A 24,190-nucleotide genomic window follows, 5' to 3' on the forward strand; every position below is an offset into this window, starting at 1 on the left:
TAACAGCATTTTTTTTAAACTTGTATTTTCAAAATAAAAAGCTTATTGTTGATATTAACAGTAAAGAATTGCAATCAATAATATTTTTATACATTTTAAACATTAACACTCTGGGCTCTATCCTGGCCATTTGTGGACACTTCACTTATTCTTTTTTTTGACTACTGCACTGCAGAGGACCAAAAGAATGACACGGGTTTGATCTTAAGGATCTAATAGTTGTGTGTGTTGTGCATGACATTGCCACACAAATATGTATTTGCAAGATAGAGTAGAATAAATTATGACGCATGAAATATTACATAGGCTGCAGTGAATTTCTGTTGATACAGACTATTGAGCTTTGAGTTTCCCAGTCAAACTTAGCTTTGAAGCACATGCTAAAAACACTTTTACTCTTATACATTTCATAACAAGACACCATAGCCAAAATATTAACAAAATATATATTATTAAAAAATTCAAAGCTGCAGCACATACAGCAACAAACACCGTTAGTAAATGTGTCCTGGAGTTTATGCAGGTGCAGAAAGTGCTGCTGCTGCTGTAAGTAAGCCTAACAGCTTCCAGATCAATTATTTTTCTGGAAAGATGGTAGGAAGGGCATCAATGCTCATTTCTACAGTCTCCCAGATCTTGGAATACAATCCCTTTGTACCATGAAACCACTTCGCAGTACTAGGATTCCACTAAAACCTATAAAGAGAGTGATCCTGGAAGAAATGGGGCACACACTAGTGACCTCAACAATTGCAAGACAGCCTTTTCCCCGATGCTCAGATGGGGGAAAAAAGGAAGTTTCATGAAAACATTAGGACTTTAGGTAATATATAACCTAACTGGCTATAAAGAGTAAAAAATTTAGATACAATTTTGATTTTGATGAAAAGGACTGGTGCTATTTTAAAGAGTCACGTCGGTAAAAGTAGAAAAATGTTTTAAGAAATATACATTTTATAGCATTTTGTGAACATACACAAAAAGTGGCCATTTTTGGCAACAAACAAGCTGAGAGAGAGTTGTATATTTTTGGCTCTCCTTGAACAAAAATAATAGTGCATAATAATCAATGTTGATGTTAATCAATTAGATGTCCCAGACACTACTATTAATAATACAGCAGCCCCTCGTTTATCGCTGGTGTTACGTTCTAAAAATAACCCGCGGTAGGTGAAATCCATGAAGTAGCCAACTTTATTTTTTACAATTATTATAGATGTTAAGACTGTAAAACCCCTCACTACATGCTTTATACACTTTTCTCAGACAGGCATGAACATTTTCACACTTTTCTCTTTTGTTTAAACACTCTTAGAGTTCAAACCTTCGTAGAAACATGACTCCAGTATTATGGAATGAAACCTAAAGGTGCATTTGAGGGTGCAAAACGTTTCGTCGGCATTGTTGTGTTTGTTTGGGAGAAAACTTCCAAACATACAGTACAGCACTTCAGAGTTACATTGCTAGTGATCGAAGATTTATGTAAATTCGACAAGCTAAACGCATTCTGTACTGTACAGCAGGAGCCCCCAACCTTTTTGCACCACAGACCACTTTAATGTCAGACAATATTTTCAGGGAACGACCTTTAAGGTGTCGCGGTTAAATACAACAAAAGAATTAAAAAAAGAAACTGTGGTATTTTGTAAATATAATAATAAACGTGACTTGAGCTGTGCGCCAACAACAATGACAGTGACATCCTCCTCTCTGCTTTTTAATGCTCTCTGGTCGCTATGGTAACGCGTAAATAGTTCTTTCAAAATAAGACACACAACTACAACCATACATTTCACACCGGAGGATCAACTCTCGCGGAACGGTACCAAAAGACTCACGGACCGGGACCGGTCTGTGGGCCTATTAGGGACCGCTCCTGTACAGGAGACACTGGACTAGATTGATTGTCTATGCATACAATTCTTTTGTAAGTACAACACCATTATTGTAGTACTGTTTAATTCCATTTTGTATTGTACTGATGTTTAAATAAAGGTTTAAAAAAAAAAAAGACTAGATTGATTGACAATGGTCTACAGCAATCAGAACGCACAACGCGATGTACTGTAAAAAAAAAAAAAAAAAAATCAGCGAAACGGCAAGTGTCACTTTTGGCCACGAACAATTTAGGGGATGGTGAATTTTTTTGAACAAACCCAGAGTGTTAAAAAAAAAACCATTTAAAACCTTTTTTTTTCTCAGCAGCATCAATACTACCAAAAACGCAATTTAGTTTTCGCTGTCAAAGTCGATTTAACCAAAGTTACGTGTTTACGGCAAGTGTGGAGGTCACGTGTTTCCGGTTACTGTGGAGGTCACGTGTTTCCGGTTACTGTGGAGGTCACGTGTTTCCGGTTACTGTGGAGCTCCATGTCACTACCCGATCGAGGGGTGGCGCAAGATGGCGTGTTGAGCAGTCGCACGAATTAGGAGCTCGTTGAACTTGTCCCAGAATTTACTTTGTGTTCGTTATTGTTTCCACTCGAAAGTAGTAAAATGACTGCCCCAAGTATAGTTAAACCTGCTAAATTCAAACTCGACCTCAAAAAACAAGAAACAACATCGCCATGTGATGGAAAGGAAGACCGCAGAGAAGGAATGGATCATGACTACGTAGCAATGGACGTAGCAGTGATGAGCAAAAGGGAACGGGGCAACGATTCGGTTCCATCTACACCTTGTAAGAAGCCTGCAGAAAAGAAAGCTAAGTCAGCAGAGATAAGTGAAAGTGACGAAGTCTCCAATGCTACTATATTGAAAGCGATTCTAAACCTTGAAAAAAGAGTGGACGAGCAGCTAGCTGACCTGAGTGTGCAATGCAAGCAAGCTAGTACGATGCTAGCCAGCCTAGCCAAAGCGGTTCAGTTCAACTCGGAGGAGGTGAAAGAATGTAAACAAAAGGTTAGAGAGTTGGAGAGACGAAACGAGCAGTTGACCAAAGATAACTACGATCTCAAGGAGAGAGTGAGAGAGCAAGAAAGGTACAAAATGAGGTGGTGCCTCCGGATTAAAGGATTAGAAGAGAAAAGAGATGAAGATGTCAGATCGCTGGTTATTGGAATTCTTGGCAAGATCGCACCTGATATGATATCAAAGCTTGAAGAATCTGTGGATGTGGTGCATAGAGTTGGGAAGAAGATTGAGAACAAGGTCCGACATATCATCATTCTGTTTGCTCTAAGACACGTGAAAGAGGAGATTTGGCGTCGCACCAAAGATTCGGCTGTCTGTAAGAACGGGGGTTTCCACTTCACTGAGGTACTGCCGCGGGAGGACTGGGAAGAGAGGAGGCGGCTGTGGCCGCAAATTGAACAAGCCAGACGGGCTGGGAAACGGGCCTTTTTCCGGGGTCCTCATGGATACATCGAAGGACGGAGGATCGTTGACGTTGAATGAAAGACTTGATGTAAGACTGTATACAGTGGAATATTATTAATAGGACAAAAGAGTTCTACTTAAAGTTAAAGGTTATTAGTCACTGAGTTGGTGACAAGTGTTACAATTTAAACTCATATTTATATATTTTTCTTTTCTTTTTAAAAAAAAAGAAGTTATTTTCTTAGCATATTCTTATTATGGTTCACTCAAAAATTTCTTTTGGTTCATTAAACGTTCGGGGTTTGAAGGAAATTGTTAAGAGAAAGGCACTTTTTTTATTTTGCAAGGGGCAAAAATGTCATTGTCTGTTTTTACAAGAAACTCACTCTGTGAATGCCGATGCTACCTTTTGGGCTAATCAGTGGGGAGACAAGATTCTTTTCAGTCATGGATCTAACAGATCTGGAGGTGTGGCGATTTGTTTTAATAAGTTCCCAGGGGAGATTATAACATATAAAGCTGATAGTGAGGGTCATTGGTTAACTGCAGTCTTGAAGAGCGAAGGTATATTTCTAATTGTTACAAATCTTTATGGACATAATAATGAGGGTCAAAATAAAAGTCTATTGGAAAATCTAACAAATGTTATTTCAGAGTTTAAAGTTATGTACCCCACAGATTACATCCTAGTAGGAGGAGACTGGAACATGACACCAGATGAATGGATGGAGAGATGGCCTCCTCGCTTAGGAAGGAGGCAACAGAATAACATTATTGAGAACTAATTTTACAGACATTTGGAGAAGTTTGAATCCTGGAGTTAAGAATTATTCTTGGTTTAAACCTAATGGAGAAAGCAGGTCAAGACTTGATTATTGGTTAGTGAGCGATGACATTTTGAGGTGTACTTCACAATCTAAAATCTCCAAAGCACCCCTTTCTGATCACTGTTTCATTGATCTTGTCTTAGAACCAACAAGAACGAAACGTAGTAGCAGAGGATATTGGAAATTTAATGCCAGCCTTTTAAATAAGGACAAGTTTTGTGATAAAATTAGACATATAATTATAGATATAAAAAATGATGACTCAGTAGTGGGTAATATACAGAAATGGGAATTTGTTAAATTCAAAATCAGAGAATTCACTATAAAATTCTGCAAAGAACTGAACAGGGAAAAACGGGAATATGAAAGTAATTTACTTCGTGAAATAACTCAGTGCTGTAGTAAAGAAAAACTAAACGTGCAAGAGAAGAATAAATTGATGGAGTTACAATCTAAATTGGACGATCTTTACCTAGAGAAAGCCCATGGTGCCTTTATAAGATCGAGAGCCAAGTGGATTGAGGCAGGTGAAAAGAACTCTTCATATTTTAGTAAGCTGGAAAAGTGTAGACAGCAGAGAAATCTAATCTCAAGCTTGTTGATAAATGGGACTGAATGTAAAGATTTCAGAAAGATTGAAAAGGAAGTCTTCACTTTTTATTCCAAATTGTACTCCTCAGAATATTCAGCAGCTGATTCTGATAGTTTCTTTGATAAGATTCATAATCTCATCCCATGTATTGACAAGCCTTTCAAAGATCTGTGTGATTCAGAGTTTAAAATTGAGGAACTGGATTTGGTGGTCATGAAAATGGCATTAAACAAGTCCCCAGGGACAGATGGACTCACTACTAATTTTTATCAATTCTTCTGGAAGGACCTAAGAACTTTATTGTTTGATGCATTAAAGGAATCGATAGAGAAAAGAGAACTGATGCCGAGCATGAAACAAGGGTTGATAACCCTGATTCCTAAATCGGGCAAGGATAAAAGAATTTTAGACAATTTAAGACCCATCACCTTACTAAACACTGACTATAAGATCCTGTCTGGAGCTGTAGCTGAGAGGCTAAAGAAAGGCATCTCAAACATCATCAGTGAAACACAATCAGGTTTTTTGAAAGGAAGACTAATTCATAACAATATTAGGCTGGTCTTGGATCTCCTTGAATACAGTGAATTAATCCAAGAGAGAGGATACATCCTGTTCTTGGATTTTTACAAAGCTTTTGACTCAGTTGAACATACGTTCATATTAAAAACTCTGCAGTCTTTTGGTTTTGGAGAGGAATTTGTCAATGTTATAGAGATGCTATATAATGACATTAACAGCTCTGTTTTGCTAGAACATGGTACATGTTCAAGGTTTGAGGTTAATAGAGGGATAAGGCAGGGATGTAGCAGCTCACCACTTCTGTTCATCATGGTTGCTGAGCTGTTGTCTATTTTGATTAAAAACAGTCACATTGAGGGGTTAACTGTGATGGGTGAACAGATAATAATCAGTCAGCTCGCAGATGATACCACCCTGTTTCTAAAAAATGAAGACCAGATTCCTTTAGCCTTACAGGCGATCAACCATTTCTCCAAAGCTTCTGGCCTACAGCTGAATATTAATAAATGCGAAATTCTAGCTCTGCATGAGTGTACCCTGCAAGCAATAGATAATATACAGATTAAAAAAGAGGTTAAGTATCTGGGCATTGTAATTTGCAAGGATAAGACATCAACTGAAAATAAGAATATCTGTACCAATATAGAAAAGTGTAAGTCTATTTTAAACAGGTGGCTGCAAAGGGACATAACTCTGTTTGGGAGAATTTTGCTAACCAAAATGGACAGTCTATCCAGACTAATCTATCCAGCCTTTTCTCTGCCCATATCTCCAAAACTAATTAAATCTATAAATAATCTTAATTTTAGGTTCATATGGAGGAACAAATGTCATTATATAAAGAAAAATGATATGATTAAGAATTATGAAGAGGGTGGGGCTAATGCCATTGACTTTGATGTTATGAATGGTGTACTAAAATTGAAATGGTTAAGATCTTTCATTAGGAACAAAAATTCCTTTTGGAACATTATTCCCAGTGTGATTTTTGGCAAAATGGGTGGAATAGACTTTTTGTTACGTTGTGACTTTGATTGCAGTTCGTTACCTGTTAAACTCTCAGCTTTCCATCAGCAGGTCCTTCTCTACTGGAAATTAATCTACAAACATAACTTTACTCCTCACAATACCCCTATATGGAACAACAGGTATATTCGTTTGTGTAGGAAATCTGTGTACGTGGATGAATGGAGATCTAAAGGGATTTGGGCTGTAGCTCATTTTATGGATGATAATGGGGTCTTATTAAAGCATGAGACGTTTTGTGAGAAATTTGATGTAAGATGTACTGTTAAGAGATATAAATCCCTAGTGAAAGCCATTCCAGTCCCTTTGAGATCAATGATAAAAGAAGATATTGTGCACTCTAAAATTTCTCCTGGACTGAGGCAGCTCTGCATAGCTGGAGTTGAATTTGGTGACAGCAGGTTTACAAACAAAGTGATCAGGAATATTTTGATAAACGAAATTTTCCCTAATCCGGTTAAAAGAAATTATATCCTTAAAGAATTTGAGACCATGGAGGTTAAGGCGATAAGAAAAAAGTATATTTCACTTCCTCTTTCCCCTAAAGCAAAAGAGGTTCACTTTAAAATCATTAATGAGGTTTATCCAACCAATGAATTCTTAAGACGGAAATTTAATTTAGATGTGAACGCCTGCACATTTTGTGAAAATGATATTGAAAGTCTGGATCACTTGTTTTTCAACTGTGAATCAGTGCACTCCTTCTGGACTGACATGTGGAGCTGGCTACAGTCCAGGAGAATTCAGTTACCACATTTGACGGTGACAGTAATACAATTTGGAATACTTGCTGAGAATGCAGATTTTGACCTGTTGATTAGGACGATTTTGTTAATGGGAAAATTTTTTATTCACAAATGCAGATACTTTAAAGCTAAACCATGTATAAACAGATGGCTGAATGACTTTAGACTCTGGGCTAAATCGCTGAAACTTGTGAATAACAAGAAAGCCCATAAACTTGTTGTTTTATTTAAAGAGTTTAACCTATGTTAAAAAAAACAAAAAACTCCCTATTTTATAATCACGACTGCCCTTTTTTTGCACGTTAGTTTTTGCCTTTGGTTCGAATCCTTCAATGACTGTTCTTTATTTTTGTGCTAACTCTTTTAACTTTGTGCTTATTGTTGTTGTTTTTGGGGGTTTTTTTGTTCGTTTTGTTTGTTTGTTTGTTTTGCTATAATGCTCAACCGAGGATGTAACATAATCGGATTAATGATGGTGCCTTGTATGTTAAACTGTTGTTTGTAAATAAAGTTTAATTAAAAAAAAAAAAAAATGTCACTACCCGATCCGTACCGGAAACCCGATCGGTACCCCGCATGCGCAAATCTTACGTCACTTCCTCTTTTTGCGACATTCAATATATTTGAATGATGCGGTTAGCGCCCAGTTAGCTCCTAGCATTTCTCAACAGCTCTGCCTTCTTTTCGACTGCCCTGGACATTTAAACAATGGATAATCCGTATACAAAGAAATTCGTGCTTTTCTCCTCAACAGAGAGCGTCCCCCGATTGAGCAACAGCGCCGTAAAATAAGAAGAATGGCGCCTAATTACAGAGTTAATAATGCAGACTTTGTAATATCTCACGTGTAGATTCATCAGCCAGATGAAGTGTTTACTGACAATTGACAGTGATAGCGCACATCATCATCACTATTCCAACAATCCTCTCCTCACAGACAAGCATAAACACACTCGACTATCGCTAAATCAAATTTAACACACGTTTGTAATGACGCTAATTCAGTTTATAATAGGGTTTATTCGCTCGGTCAGCAGGTGGCGGTATCCTCGTACACTGGGGAGTACACTGCCATTAAACGAACAGAAGAAGAAGAAAACATCTGCACATGCGCAGTACGGATCGGGGAGTCCTGATCCGTAACTTTCTTTTTTTTTTCATTTTTGTCTACATTGTACTGAAATGCTTCATTATTGAAAACATTTTAAGATATGCTTGTTATTCTTAACATCTTAACAGATAATCTGGGCTGTAACTATCGTAAAACACTACGACCGGAAGTAGAAACCTTTCGCGCATGCGGGGTACCGATCGGGTTTCCGGTACGGATCGGGTAGTGACAGGCTGCAGCCAGACCCTTCTCTGAAGTCCAATTTAAAATCTTGAATAAAATTTACCCGACAAATAGACTCCTTAGTGATAGATTCAAAATAGAAACGGGTAATTGTGTATTTTGTGAAACAGAAGAGGAGGATTTGGACCATCTATTCTTTTTGTGCAATTTTATACAAATATTTTGGTTGGATTTTCATACCTGGCTTTATTCCAGTGGGATTCAAATTACCCCATTTACCTTAAATATGATAATGTTTGGAGTGTTTTTGAAAGAAAAGAAAGCTAATTATGGTGTTAATGTGTTATTAATCTTGTGTAAGTATTTTATACATAAATGTCGCTTTTTTAAGATTAAACCAACACTGGCTCACTGGAAAAAAAACGACCTAAACCTGTTGGTTAAATCTTTGACTTTAGTTAAAAAGAAAAAGGCTGCTTTTTTTGTTTCCTTTGTAGAAGATTTTGATTTAGTGAGTTAATAATCTGTTAATTTATGTGACCCCATCTTTATATTTTATTTTCACTATATATGAAAGTTGCTAATATGTAAGAAATGTTTATTCTCTGAATCTGTAATATATGGTGCATTTTGTTTGTATGTTTATATTACTAATAAAAGAAAAAAAAAAAAAAAAGCCAGACCCTTCTCTACGGATCGGGTAGTGACACTCCACAGTGGCTGCAGCCAGATGCTCTTGGATAGAACGGCAAAGAGAGGAAGTGACGTAAGATTTGCGCATGCAGGGTACCGATCGGGTTTCCGGTACGGATCGGGTAGCGACAAAGGTAAGTGTTCCGATTTTAGCCTGAATGCTATTTTAAGGTCATGTTCCGACAGCTCGATAAAGTTATGAGGTGGCTGCTGGCTGTGTGAGTCGCGTCACTTATCCACAGCAGTGATTTAGTCTCACACAGCAGCTCAGCCAACAACTGTTGATTTTGTGGGTTTAGTTTCACTAACCAGCAACGGGATGTATTTCCTCGATCTCGGCTGTTGCCGTCGGTGTTGTTTTTTTCTGGTCGTTGGTGTTGTTATGAACGTGTTCGTGTCTAAAGTGTCACACGTAGAGACCTGCGTGGAACATTACTTATAACTTATACAAATTACGGATGATTATTTTGTTGATTTATTTGCGTATGTTACCTAAATCGCCACGTCAGAGATCGTGTTTATTTCACCCTGTGGGTTTTAAAAATAAATAATAAATTACTTAATTCTAATATTACACCTCAGAATGCAGTATTTTCTGTGTTTAATGCTTGTACTCTTTGAAGTAACTGCTTATTTCTTAAAAAGAAATCCCCTTGCACATGCGCGGTCATTGGTTCTCTGGTCACGTGACTTCCAGTAAATCGGGTGATCTGTTTATCATCTACAAGAACCAGAGTGTATACGTCATTCATCTCTGTGTGTGAGCCGATGAGAAACCCGAGGCACAAAACATGCAATCTTGCCTTTCTTCACATATCATAATTGGGTTTACATTCAGCGTAGAAATTATGCTGTGTGCCATATATGTAGGAAGACAGTTTCAAATTCAAATTTTATTTGTCACACACACACAACCATACACAGTATGACATGGGGGTGAAATGCTTGTAGCTGTACAATGCCCGACCATTAAATGACAGAAGAAAAGTTTTACAATATTTACAATTTACTACAAAAATTTACAAATTAACTTAGGAATTTACAGTAAAGAATGTGCAAATAGCAGAAGAGATTATAAAGATAAGGATTATAAATTATAGGGATTATAGGAAATGTGTGGTGGTGCGTGTGGTGACGTGTGTGAGAGTCCAGTCTTATAGTGACGTGTTTGGGAGAGTCCAGTCCTACACCTGGTTCAGGCCCCGAATAGCCTGGGGGAAGAAGCTCCTCTTCATTCTCTCTGTTTTGCCACAGTTAAATACTGTGGCAACACAACAAACCTCGTTTAAAAAAAAAAAGAAAAAAAAAGAAAAGTGGGGAGCCAGCTCTCAATTGAAGGGAGTTGGCTGTTCTGATTTTGTGCATAACACATCACTAAGTGGTAAACTTAGTGGTATACTTTGACATGGGTTCTTTATAAACTTGAAGGCGGTGCTTTACTTGCTTTGTTTCACTAAAAAAACAGTCTATGCTGAGTATTACTTCCTCTCACACAAAGTCCCACAATTAAGGGGAAATTACAAAAATGTTTCTAACAAATACAAGGAAGAACATTAAAATAATTCACTCTTAGGTACAGTCGCTATGATTTTGATGACAGAGATTAGCGGCTTAATTTTGCTCTGCCTTGCCTATTGAGAAACCTGACACCTGGTCATTTGTATACTAACAGTGATTAGATGTTGAGCTAAGGGGAGGGTGAGTGGGGGATCTCTGCCTAGTGCTGTGTGACCCTGCGCACAAATGGAGCACAGAGGGAAAGAGCGAACGAAACGTGAAACTTATCATCTCATTGGTGCCTCTTTCCAGTGGATTTTTCAGCTACTGTACCAAACCTTGTCCATATTCAGTTTTGTGGGTAATCTATTATTTTCTTTCTTAACTTCTAAAAGTTTGACTTAAGGGGGCAGGACGTTTGTTTAAGGGGGTAACGCCCCCTCTTGACCCAGGAAAGAGCCGGCCCTATGTGGTTAAATAATTAATATGAATCACTGTGGTCTCTGTTTCTTGCAATAAATGTGGAATATTAGAATCATGTTCGGTGGTTAACGATTGATGGTTTAGTAGTTCTGTATGTGTGTGTGTCCTTTTGCAAACAGTCAGTTTCATCATGTGTCAGTAATCCTGATCTAAAATCATTGGTTCATCGTCCTCTGGAACCCTTTAAGGCCTGTTGATGGCTCATCTCTAACCTGTCATTTCTTTGTGTTTCCAGATGTTGTCCTTCCTTGTTCTTCCTGTTAGACCTCCATCATCCCAAATTTTAGGGACATGTTTCTTCTTTTGGACCAAGGAAACTTTGAACCTGTCAGATCAGATGTCTTCAAGAAGGAAACCTGTGAATGCTGCAACATTTCTGGTAAAATATTTACTTGGATAACTTTATGGAAAGCCTAAGGAGCTTGGAAAGAAAAGCAAATTCTTTAAGTTTCTTGAACACGTTTCATTCGAGGAACTTCTTCAGTTTTAAGACCAAATGGTGGAGAGTCCCAGATATTTAAAATCTACTGGGTCAACATCCTTAAATGGGATGTCGACCCACTATTAATCATGTGCCCTATCACACAACCCAAGGTGTGAATAAAGGTGTGGGTGAAGTTTCCAGGTGAAATCTCTGTGATACCTTGCCTCAGTGTATCATGTGACCCAATCAGATCAACTAACCCAAGATGTGAGTGGGGGTTGAGACACCTGGCAAGTATCTTAAAACTGGATTGTATGTTGTAGACAGTTGTTGTCACAACTGGCTCAGTAGGCACCCCCAATTTCCCACACCCTGCCACAAGGGGGATAATGGCCTTGAGGACCACTGAGACCACTGAGTCCTCCGGGGCAGCACCCACCTTCCTTCCCACACCTTCTTGGGCTCATCTGGACACAGTGTCACAACACCAATCATCCAGTCAGTTACAACAGACACACAGTAAAGGAACAAGACACACTGATATTGGTCTGGAACAAGCTGCACACCCCACTGGACACCCCACCCCACCTAATGGGCAGCCGTGGTTAAAGTTAACAACATCACATGGGGTTTATTTAAAACCTTCAAATTAACTCGAACTCACAACCACCTCCAACGTGGAGACGCATCCCTTCTCAGGAGGGTGTCTCCTGACTGACACCCTCATCACCACTGTGAACTCATTCTGCTTCCTGGGTACCACTATCACCCAGGACCTCAAGTGGGAGCCCACCATCACTTCTGTCATAAAGAAGGCCCAGCAGAGGATGTACTTCCTGAGGTAGCTGAAGAAATTCAACCTGCCAACAAAGGCGATGATGGAATTCTACACTGCAATCATCGAGTCCATCCTCACCTCCTCCATCACCGTGTGGTACGCTGGAGCCACCATCAGGGGCAAACATAGACTGCAGCGTGTTGTGCGCTCTGCTGAGAAGGTGATTGGCTGCATCTCATCTCTGCAGGACCTGTACACCTCCAGGACACTGGGGCCTGCAGCTCGGATCACAGCTGACCCTTATCACCCTTGACACAGTCTGTTTGACCTGCTCCCCTCAGGCAGGAGGCTCCGGTCCATTCGGACCACAACCTCTCGCCATAAGAACAGTTTCTCCCCCTCTGCTGTTGGACTCATAAACAACAACCATATGACTGTTCCCGCCACAAACACATGAGCCTGTACTGTGTTCTCTGCATCTGTTCCATTTTTGCACTGATCATCACCTGCGCACATGTATATATTATTCTGCTTAGCACTTTTAATTTTGATTTTTAAGTGTTGTCTTACAGTATGTTTTGCACTAAGTACCGCAGCGATTTCCTAATGTTGTAAACCTACTCAACATTTGGCAATAAAACCCGTTCAGATTTTTTTCTGATTCTGATTCTGAAAACTGAGAGAAAGCTAGTAAACTTTGAAAGGAAACTTAAAAAAAAGTAACAGTTGCACACACAGTCTGGTGCACATCTTTTGCAAAAAGACATCTCCTCGCCTCTGTCAGTACGCCCCAGGGCAGCTGTGGCTACAATGTAGCTTGCCATCGCCAGTGTGTGAATGTGTGTGTGAATGGGTGAATGACTGAATGTAGTGTGAAGCGCTTTGGGGTCCTTAGGGACTAGAAAAGCGCTATACAAATACAGGCCATTTTACCATTTTACCATTTACATCTGGATACCCTCCCCAATAGGAGTATCACAAGGACAAGCGATCCTCCTCTCACATCCACACACAGCGTGCACACTGCCCCGAATGAACCCACAATAGCATTTCCTCTTCCCCCTTATATGCAGGGTTCGTATGGGTGCTTCAAATCCTTGAAAAGTGCTTGAATTTCTGATGCGGTGCTTAAAAGTGCTCGAAAGTGTGACTGTATTTTATTCACCACATATAACTAAATGACTGAATAGTTTTCTTATTAGATAGAAAAAAAACTAGTTGCAAAATGTAAAAACTAAATTTCCCTGCCTGGGCTGCCTTGCGCCTCTGTCTGTTTCAATGTGTGACCCCGCCCCTCCCTGGGACAGTCGGGGATAAGTGTGCTAACATACCTGTAGGTTGCTGTTTTAGTGGGTGGAGTTTGCGCTCTCCAGTTGCATGATAGGTGAGTCCTAGTAAATCATTTTCCAGTACGTGTACATACACGTGCTATTTTTTTTTTTTTAATTATTATTATTATTTTGCTAGCTATCAAACTCGCTGGAGAAATGATTGAAATGCACTGAGTGTGATGCAGTATGGCAGCGCTATTATAGTAGTTAGTTATGGCACGGAGATTTATGGAATATGCTGTGAATTTAGCTAACATTACTTAGCAGTAATATGAGTTAATTTACTCAAGTGAAAGCTTTAAACATTAGCCCAATACATAACTAGCCAACTTAAGACTTAAGGCTGATTAACCTTCTGGGGTCGACGGACCCAGAGTCTCCATTTCAACTTTTGTCAAAAGTTGAAATACTGACTTCAAACTATATACCAGTTTTTAAATTGTGTTGATAGGCCATGTAAAACCAGAGTTATGATCAAAAGTACACGCAGTGATTTTTTCTGAATAAAACAGTGGCGTTTACTCCGGGAAGAAATGGTAAAAATGGCGTTTTCTAAGGAGAACGCTACCAAACACTCTCTGCTTGTGAGCAAAAAAACACTCCTTCCCTTCCCTATTGGTGTTAAAGTGTACCATGTCAACCAATCAAAAAATATATATATGGAAACATGTGGCATATGGTTGTATAGGCAGAGGGAAAGTAATAATTTTTAAAAATGTACAAATTCTATTTGCATTTCAAGTTATGAAAATGATTCGTTAAACATGTTTGTGGTTTTAACAGTCAAAACTTTTTTTCTATGGTATTTTACATTTTTTGTCTGGATTTAGATAAATTGTGCTGATACAGTATGTCAAAATGAAAAAATAACAGATTGGCAAGATAAACAGTTTTTAAAGGTGAAATATAGAGGCCAAATCAAAAGTAATCAACAACAGCCAGTTATACCCTGGACACCAGAGGGTTAAAGGCTAAAAGCAAAGTTGTCACCAAGTACTCTTTATATTTTTGTGTATTGTTGCTGCTTTTTTAAGTATTAACTTTGTGCCTGTGGGGGAAATAATGGTAATATGAGGGACCGATCCATATGGTCACAAAGAATAGCCACTTGTTTTTGTGCTACCAAAATTCCCTGGCTTTCATTTAAAATTTGTTTATCGTGAGCACCTAGTAGAATAGAATAGAATACTTTTATTTGTCAATTTCTTCAAATGTACTTGCCATACAAAGGAATTGAAATTACGTTTCACACTGTCCCATGCGTAGGCATTGACAACAATAAGGTGCAGATGCACAACAAAAACAAAAACAGCCCTAACAATAAGATAATAAATAGTAATATAATAATATAAATAGTGCTAAAAGAATACTAAAAATATATATATATAGCAGCAGGTGTGTGCAATTGCAATGCAAGTCAGGAATGTTTTCAGTTCTTGGTTCAGAGAGTGTTTCCTTGTTGGAGAGTGTGCGTGGGTGGGGGGGTAGAGTCCAATCTGTCTACTATACTTCTGCCAATCTGGTGATTCTGCTGGCTGGGAGCCGGGAGGGAAGAGAGTTCAGCAGTCTCACAGCCTGGTGGATGAAGCTGTTGGTGAGCCTGGTAGTGCGGGAGCGGAGACTTCTGTATCTCTTTCCAGAGGGCAGGAGGCTGAACAGACAGTGCGCGGGGTGGGTTGCATCGTTGACAATTGTGATGGCTTTGCGGGTGAGGCGAGTGGTGTAAATGTCTTGCAGGGAGGGGAGTGGTACACCAACTATCCTCTCAGCTGTTCTCACAATGCGTTGTAGAGCTTTCCTGTTATAGTCAGTGCAGCTACCGCCCCACACAGTGATGCAGCTGGAGAGGATACTTTCAATAGTTCCTCTGTAGAATGTAGTCAGGATGGGTGGTGGAGCACTTGCACGCTTGAGTTTGCGCAGGAAGTAGAGGCGCTGTTGTGTTTTCTTGGCCAGTGATGCTGTGTTGGTGGTCCAAGAGAGGTCCTCACTGATGTGCACCCCCAGGAACTTGGTGCTGCTCACCCTCTCCACCGCAGCGCCGTCGATGGTCAATGGGGGGTGACAGGTGTGGCCTCTCTGGAAGTTGACAATAATCTCCTTGGTCTTACTGACATTTAGCAGGAGGTTGTTGTCTCTGCACCACGTGGTCAGGAGCTCAACCTCTTTCCTGTAGTGGGTCTCATCGCCCTTGGTGATGAGCCCCACCAGCGTTGTGTCGTCCGCAAACTTCACAAGGTGGTTGGAGCTGTAGGTTGGTGTGCAGTCATGTGTCAACAGGGTGAAGAGCAGAGGACTGAGCACACAGCCTTGTGGAGCCCCCGTGCTCAGGGTGATGCTGTTTGAGACCTTGTTGCCCACACGCACCGCTTGAGGCCTCTGGCTGAGGAAATAGTGGCACAGTCTGCAGCGTAAATATGGCTGAACTTAAACATGTAACATTCTGATGATCAGACAGGCTGCAGCCTTCATTTCTACTGGTTCATGTTTCTACAGTAGAATCACTATAATCTGTCAGCTTTGTGTTCATACTACATACTATAGGAATTATAGTATGTGTGTTATCATTAAGACAGAGATGTTTGTGGGTATGTGGGACTGTAGCCTATAGGTTTATATTGTTAAGTAGCGTACTGCATTGCTTTTAAGAAAAGTAACAAGTAATATGTATTGGATGACTTTTTTGAGTAAAAACCCCAATACTGATTACAACAAAGTGGAGAAATAACTCCAGCATGCACAAACATTTGACCACGCAGGATGCAATAATGTCTTTGATATGCTGCTTAGCAATGATGGTGACTCTCAAAGCAGCACCAATGAGAATCAATAATTGAATCAACATAGCTAAATCCTTATCAGTTCTGATCCCTGCTAACGAGTGCACACAACTTTAATGCTCAATGAGAAGTTGAACGCTTTTCATGAACTTGTTTTATTTAATTTCATCAGGAAGTCGAGTAAAAAGTCACTGCAGCGAGTACAGAAGCACATCCTGTCTGCCCTGCGTGGATAGAACCGATAGAACCTTTTTTACAAAAACATGAATCAAAGTGTTTTTCTTTTTTTCTGTCTTTTTTATAGGGAGTTTCCTGTAACTGAAAATGGGATCCTTAAAGCGCACCCGCTCATTCCAAAGACTTGATGATTTTTGCAGAGGACCAGGTGCTGCTACCACAGAGAGGTAATGTGTGTCTAAATGTTGTTCCTGACTCAGTGTTTGTGAATAAATTCTATTTCACACACGTACGTGTTCATATGTGAAGCTCAGCTGTTGTTTGGACTGTAGCTTACTCAGACTGGTTCTCTCCAGTTTCCCGTTAATGAGCTGACTGCAGAGCCATTTTGCTCCTATTGAAGAAAATACATCACTGTGGGAAAGTCTTGAGCCACACCATATTTCTTTATATTTTGTTTCCAAGCCTACAGGCCTTCTATATTTGTGTTTTTAAAAAATAATTCTGCACTGAATCACTGAAAGTCTTTCAGTTTTTTTTTTTGTGCATTGGCTGCTTTTTCACTCATTTTCAGTCCAGTCCTTAAACCTGACCACTTTTAGACCAGTCTTTATCAAACTGTGGTACATGTACCACCAGTGGTACTTGGGCTCTCTCTGGTGGTATGTGGGAAATCTCCATTTTTTTAAGGTTAAATAATATGCTATTGTGGCGGTATGCAAAGATGACACAAGAGTTCCCAAGGCTCTTCGCAGTCAACCAGCTGGAGTGCCCATTTCCATGGGCATTAAAACTGCTAAGGCTGCATGGTGCTGTCACGCTGATGGTAAAAACATTTAGTGTAGAGGATCAATCTAAATTTTAAATATAGGAAAACTCTCCACAATTGGAGAACCACTGCCTTAGACCATGGTAAGGGTCATTATCCACTGTGACAGAAGAATGACAGAACCGCCCACAATTCAGTGATTTTCAGCATTTTCAAACACTTTTATTAACGGTTTTTGTTCAAACAATCGGCTGCAACTTTCCAGCACAGAGTCACACACACTAACAACAACAACCTCGTTCAGCCTTTAAGCTAGCGAGGCGTGTTTGCGGATGCCACTCAGATGAATCTGCCTCCCCTGCAGCTGCACTGCAACCACGCCCTGCCACATACACACATGGAGAAAACATGGAACAGTGCTGATCCTTCCTTGAGAGACCAGCCTATCAAAACTATTCAAAGGAACCATCAATGACTCATCCAGGAGGTCAAAGAAGACTCCAAAAACTACACCTGTTTATCTGCAGATGTCACTTTGCTCAGTTAATTTAATTCAATTCCAATACATTTATACAGCACTTGGTCAGAACAACAGTTGCCTCAAGGGGCTTTATATTGTAAGGTAGACCTTAGAATACGGTTAAAGTCAGAGGTCATTATTCAACAATAAGAAAGAGACTGGGCAAAAATGGAGAGTTCAAGGAGGAAAGGTTAGTGTCAAATTTGCCAAGAAACATCGATTTTCCTGGGGCTTCTCAGAAATATTATGTGGACTGACGAGACAAAAGCTGAATTTTCTGGAAAGTTGAGTCCCGTTACATTTGGCATAAAGCGAACATTGCAGCAGCAGTCGGACACGGTGGTGGTAGTGTGGATGGTCTGAGCTGCTCTGTTATAATTGATGAAACCATAAATTCTGCTCATTACCAGAAAATCCTGAAGGAGAATGTCCACACATCAGTTTATGTGCTGAAGCCTAAAAGCACTAAGGCAGCAGCACAAGGATACAAAACGGAGCAGCAATTCAGCATCTGAATGACATAAAAAAAAAATAAAATGAAGGTTTTGGCGTGACCTAATTAAAATCGTGACTTCAGATTCAGACTCACTCAGATTAAGATGCTTTGGCCTCAAAAGTAGGTGAAATACTCCAAAGACACTTTTTGACTTTGGAACAACCAATGCAGAGCAAGCTGTTAAACTTGAAATGTAAATCCTCATGAATGAAACATTAGTTTGATGCGTCCGACTTCTCCCATTAAATGAATCCACTCGTGCAAACAAACAGTTCCACGAGATAATTTGATAAACTCCACCATAACTCTTTATTTTGTCACCAAGATTTCCAAAGCGTTGTGGAAGTTTTACATTTCACATTGATCTCTTTAACATCGATCAGAGGGATGTAGGAAAAGTAAATCCATGCTGAACCAGGATCCCTGTGCACACTGACTTTCAGTTCGTTCTCCTTGGCTTCTGTTTCCAGAGTACAGAACATCAAGGATTCAAAACAGATTTATTCACTCAGATGAACAAGTCATAGCTTTGTCACTTTTGAGTTACATGATGCTCCAAATTAACACTATTATCATTTTGCTTTCATTATTTTGTATTAAGTATATCTTTTGTCTGTTGTGTTGATATTATTGTGTCTGCATGTGAGGATGGATGGCGAAAGACTGCAGATAAAAAAAAAAAATCTTTGTGTTTCCAGGTGTTGTCCAGCTGTTCACTCCACTCCATTGTCTCAAATCTCAGGGACATGTTTCTGGAAACCTGAGAATGCAGCAACATTTCTGGTAAAATATTTACAGAAAGTTACAGCTCACCTGGCTGAGCAGCTCTCCTGGAGGCTTGATCGCCCTCTGCTCGTTCCTGTTCATTTTTTGACTTCATATCTTCTTCTCCTGATACTCTTTGTTAGTCAAAAGTATACAGTAACAGAATGTCACCACATGCAGAAACCTAAAGGTAATTTCAGCTTTAAGAAGCAAATTTTTTTTTAGAACATTTTTTAGCAGAACATTGATCAATGGTCATAAGTACCATTCACAGAGTTTTGGGGAATGGCTTCAATCACAGCATTGTAAGATGAAGAAATGGCCTCCTTGACTCCACCCTCAAACTAGCGTTCCATCTACTCAGATCGACACGCCACAACTTGAATAAGATTGTCTAGTTTTGTTTTAAAATCCAGTACCTCCTTATTTGCATGATCGTCATAGCAATGCAGCCGAGTGCCCCGTCATGTAATTAGTATGTTACACAAATGCTACAACAAAGGTGGACGTTGAGGCAAGAATAGATCTGCTGCTTGGTCTGTGGCTTTCATCAGACATGGGGAACAGGGTGTTGTTTTTGTAGCCATTTCTGTCGTTCGATTTCAGAAATTGGCAATTTTATTTTTCTTGAGATGCACATATGACTCGTTGAGTGATGCCACTGACCAGTTAATCAGTGGCATGCAGTCTCACAACATCACATTTTAGTATCTGTTCAGATTGCTTGGAACACCGGCCGAGGAGCTCCTTTTTTACTAAAAGGAAATGGGCTCAAGTGACAGCCTAGGCCAAAAGCAGGAGGTAGCGAGCCGGTTAAGAATGATCATTAAGCATTTTGAGATTTTAACTTTACTAGTTTTTTAAATATTAATGTTCAATCATGGCCTCAGATTTGAATTTGTGAAACAATGCCGGAGTCAACAAAAAAAAATATCTTGAAGGAAAAGAAATGTATAGTACACCCCTAACATTTTTGTAAACATTTTATTATATCTTTTAATGGGACTACAATTTGACCCTTTTGATACAATGTAAGGTAGTCAGTCTACAGCTTGTCTGACAGTGTAGATTTGCTGTTACCTCAAAATAACTCAACATACGGCCATTATTGCCTAAACCGCTATCAACAAAAGGGAGTAAAAGTGAAAATGTCTAAACTGAGCCCAATTAGCCATTTTCCCTCCCTGGTGTCATGTGACTCATTAATTTTACAAGGTCTCAGGTGGAAATGGGGAACAGATGTGTTTGAATTTGGTGTTATTGCTCTTCAGTGTTGGGAAGGTTTCTTTTAAAATGTATTCCATTACAGATTACAGAATACATGCCCCAAAATGTATTCTGTAACGTATTCCGTTACGTTACTCGATGACAGTAACGTATTCTGAATACTTTGGATTACTTAATATATTATCATGCTTTTTACAACTACGTGAATGTACTATTGCTGTGTGATTTATTACTATTACTCAAGGTCCGCGGCTCCGAACCGTAGTAAAGGGACCTCTGGCTAATATGTCGGGTTTATGTCAGGCTCGTAGCCGAAAACTAGCTTTACTTTGTTGTCTGGGTCAACTTTGCTTGCGAGAGACAGAGAGAGGCGTTGAAAGGCTGCTCCAACAGAACTTATTGTTTTTGGAGGAATACACGAACATGGTGTACAGTCGAGTCTTAATAGCTTACTTACAACTGGGCTCGTCAGGCACTCTTCTTGGCTGCAGTGGTTATTTTTATATTTACATGCTTCCAGCTCCCGTTTTTGCTCGGTGACAGCTCGTACATTTCCACTTTCCTTTTTCTCCCTCCTCTTGCTCACAGACACATAACGGGTATGGCAGTCCATTCTCCCTGCAGCACGGACTACACTGCCTATGAGGCTACATTCATTAGGGCTATGCTTGTAGCATTCTGCCTATTAGCGTAGCACAACAACAACAACAAAAAGGCGCTCTCTCACCCAGGAAACACACAGTCACAGAGAGAGAGAGAGAGAGCGTCGCCCTGTAACCATGGCAACTGTAACGCTGCCGCCTGGAACAACAGAACATGGCTGTCAAACAAAACCCAAACAGTCCTGACCCGCTACAATATGAAGCAGGAAAGTACCGCCGTTTAATCCATTTATGTCACCAAAGTAAATGTATTATAAATACCACCTTTTTAAACTGTAACTGTAACGGAATACAGTTACTCATATTTTGAATTTTAAATACGTAATGGCGGTACATGTATTCCGTTACTCCCCAACACTGTTGCTCTTACACTCTCATATTAGTCACTGAAAGTTTAACATGGCACATCATGGGAAAGAATCTGTGGACCTGAAAAAAGAATTGTTACTCTACATAAAGATGGCCTGGGCTATAAGAATAATGCCAACACCCTGAAACTGAGCTGCAGCACAGTGGTCAAAACCACACAACAATTTAACAGGACAGGTTCCACTCAGAACAAACCTCGCCATGGTCAACCAAAGAAGTTGAGTGCATGTGCTCAGCGTCATATCCAAAGGTTGTCTTTTTAAAATAGATGTATAAATGCTGCCAGCATTGCTGCAGTGGCTGAAGGCGGAGGTTGAGCCTGTCAGTGCTCAGACCATACGCAGCACACTGCATCACATGGTTGTCGTCTTAGAAGAAAGCTTCTTCTAAAGATAATGCACAAGAAAGCCAGCAAAAAGGTTGCTGAGGACAAGCAGATTACCTGTGGTCTGATGAGACCAAGACTAACTTATTTAGTTCAGATGGTGTTGGGGGTTGTGGTTGCAACTTGGTGAAGAGTACAAAGGTAAGTGTTTCTTGCCTACAGTCAAGCATGTTGGTGGGATGTCATTGTTTGGGGCTGCATGAGTGCTGCTGGCACTGGGGCGGGGGATGGCAACATGTACTGTGCAATACTGAAGCAGAGCATGATCCCCTCCCTTCAGAAACTGGGCTACCGGACAGTATTCCAACATGATATCAACCCCAAACACACCTCAAAAAAGACCAGCGCCTTGCTAAATAAACTGAGGATAAAGGTACTTGACTGGCCAAGCATGTCTCCAGACTTAAACCCTATTGAGCGTCTGTGGGGCATCCTCAAATGGAAGATGTAGAAGTGCAAGGTCTCTAACATCCACCAGCTCTATGATGTCATTATGGAGGAGCGGAAGAGTGGTACTAGTGGTACCCTGTTAACTCCATGCCCAATAGACTTAAGGCAGTGTTGGGAAAAGATGGTCACAAAGAATATTGACACTTTGGGGACAGTTTGGACATTTTCACTTAGGGGTGTACTCACATTTGTTGCCAGCGGTTTAGATATTAATAGCTGTTTGTTGAGTTATTTTGAAGGGACAGCAAATTTACATTGTTATACAAGCTGTACACCAACTGCTTCACATTGTGTCAAAGTGTCATATCTTCATTGTTGTCCCATGAAAAGATAACAAAATATTTACAAAAATGTGAGGGGTGTACTCACTTTTGTGTGTATGTAGGAACAGCTACGACACAGCTAGGATCCTCAAGCTCCCAGGCCTCTGGTAGACGACTCAAGCTTGAAGGATAGCCTGCCTGCAGGGGCGAGATGGGATGTGGTTTTTTTTTTTGTTTTTGTTTTTTTTAACCAAACGGGGACGACGACGACTAAAATTTCATGGCATGGCGCCTTTTCTCTCTCTTCAGGTAATTCTGATAATTCTGATGAACGTCTTCAATGGTCTCAGCCTCACATGTCATCAAGCAGAGTATCAGATAGGAAATGAATGCTGTCCGAAGTGTCTTGCAGGTAAAACCATCTGAATGATGAATGCATGTGTTTTCACACAACTTAGACAGAATACAAAAAGGCAAACTTGAAATGAATTTGTTGCTTTTGTTTTCATCAGGGAGTCGAGTGAAAACGCACTGTAATGAGTATAGAAGTACTTCATGTCTGCCCTGCATGGATGGAACCTTCACCGATCAACCTAATGGATGGGAGCGATGTATTCCCTGTACAAACTGTCACCCAGGTGAATTAATTTCACTGGGCTTTACTTTGTTTTATGTTATAGTAGTTTAAAATCAAATTAAAACATAAATGGAGGTCTTTCTCCATGATTTAATTAATTCAAGATGATGATGTTTGATATTTCCTAAAGACGTCATAATGACCAAATGTATTTTCAGCAAAAAAAAAAATCGTGAGCTTCAGCGTCTCTTCACAAATACACGAAACATGTTGAGTATGTTCTTTTTATGTTGGCAGCTCTTGGTCTGAGGGTAAAGAAGCAGTGCACAGCAACATCAGATACACTCTGTAAACCACTGGAGGGATTATACTGTGTCCACCATACAGGACACAGCTGTGAGAGAGCACATGAACACAAACGCTGTAATCCAGGACAGTACATCAGTCAGAACGGTAGGTTTGTGTTTTTAAATGAGAATACCAAAGTTCAAGGAAACTGATCTCATCTACTGTTTGCTGAACATTTTTATACAATATCCTTATTATCATTGTAACATGGGATTTGTATAGCAAAATTAAGTTTAAAGTCAACAATGCAAACAGTCATCATATAAAAACATCACCACTGGGATACGTGCTATTGGTCAATAGTGACTGACACTGGTACAGACTGGTTTCTCAGACAGAGGATATAGAGACTGGTTGAAAATCCCAGCTGGTCTGCGCAGTCCTTCAGCACAGGTCCAGGAACACCATCAGGTCCTGCAGCTTTCCTCTCATTTATTTATAACTTAACTGTTGTTACGGTCCAGATGACCCTCGATCCTTCTCCTGTAGCCCACCTTAGATGAGACCTTTCTTCAGGTTGACTTGGACCATGCTGAGGAGACCTGTATTACCAGACCTGAAGATGGTGTCCTTTCTTTCAGGAGGTGCAGGATCTCCCTGCACCTCAAAGGCTTCTGATTTCTTTATTTAACATAAGACAGCGTCAGTGAAAGTTCCCATGTCTGACAGTATCCCAGTTAGTTCTGCTGAAGCAGTCATCCAGCTGTTGAGAGGCTCCATCAGACCAGCTTTTAATGGTTCTGCTGGAGATGAGAGCTGTTCTCCTCAGACGGTGTAAACAGGGATGTGTGGTCAGACAGGCCCAGGCAGTCTAGCCGTATAACCTAGCTTGATGTTCGAGTAGCTCTAGTCCATTGTGTTTGCTGCTGTG

General features: G+C 40.0%; 2 protein-coding genes across 2 annotated transcripts in view; both read left to right on the plus strand.

Annotated features, from left to right (window-relative positions):
- The window catches only part of LOC113015769 (tumor necrosis factor receptor superfamily member 5-like), a 57,479-nt gene that overhangs the window by 31,620 nt on the left and 1,669 nt on the right, over positions 1-24,190 (plus strand). The gene's annotated exons all lie outside the window — the stretch shown is intronic.
- LOC113015768 (tumor necrosis factor receptor superfamily member 14-like) lies at positions 16,614-23,486 on the plus strand. Its single transcript, XM_026158024.1, has 5 exons — positions 16,614-16,715; positions 18,972-19,056; positions 22,704-22,806; positions 22,907-23,032; positions 23,269-23,486. Exons 1-5 carry the CDS (start codon positions 16,636-16,638, stop codon positions 23,469-23,471), a joined length of 597 nt encoding a protein of 198 aa, XP_026013809.1. The 5' UTR covers positions 16,614-16,635; the 3' UTR covers positions 23,472-23,486.

This window comes from Astatotilapia calliptera, chromosome 23 (genome assembly GCF_900246225.1).
Source record: "Astatotilapia calliptera chromosome 23, fAstCal1.2, whole genome shotgun sequence".
NCBI classification, from domain to species: domain Eukaryota; kingdom Metazoa; phylum Chordata; class Actinopteri; order Cichliformes; family Cichlidae; genus Astatotilapia; species Astatotilapia calliptera.

Excerpts from the sequence above, each read along its gene's own strand:
- LOC113015768 (XM_026158024.1), top strand. The coding sequence starts at position 16,636 with ATGGGATCCTTAAAGCGCACCCGCTCATTCCAAAGACTTGATGATTTT. Across the intron at positions 16,716-18,971 it reads GGTGCTGCTACCACAGAGAG|GTGTTGTCCAGCTGTTCACT; the intron begins GTAATGTGTGTC and ends TTGTGTTTCCAG. Across the intron at positions 19,057-22,703 it reads AGAATGCAGCAACATTTCTG|GTAATTCTGATAATTCTGAT; the intron begins GTAAAATATTTA and ends CTCTCTCTTCAG.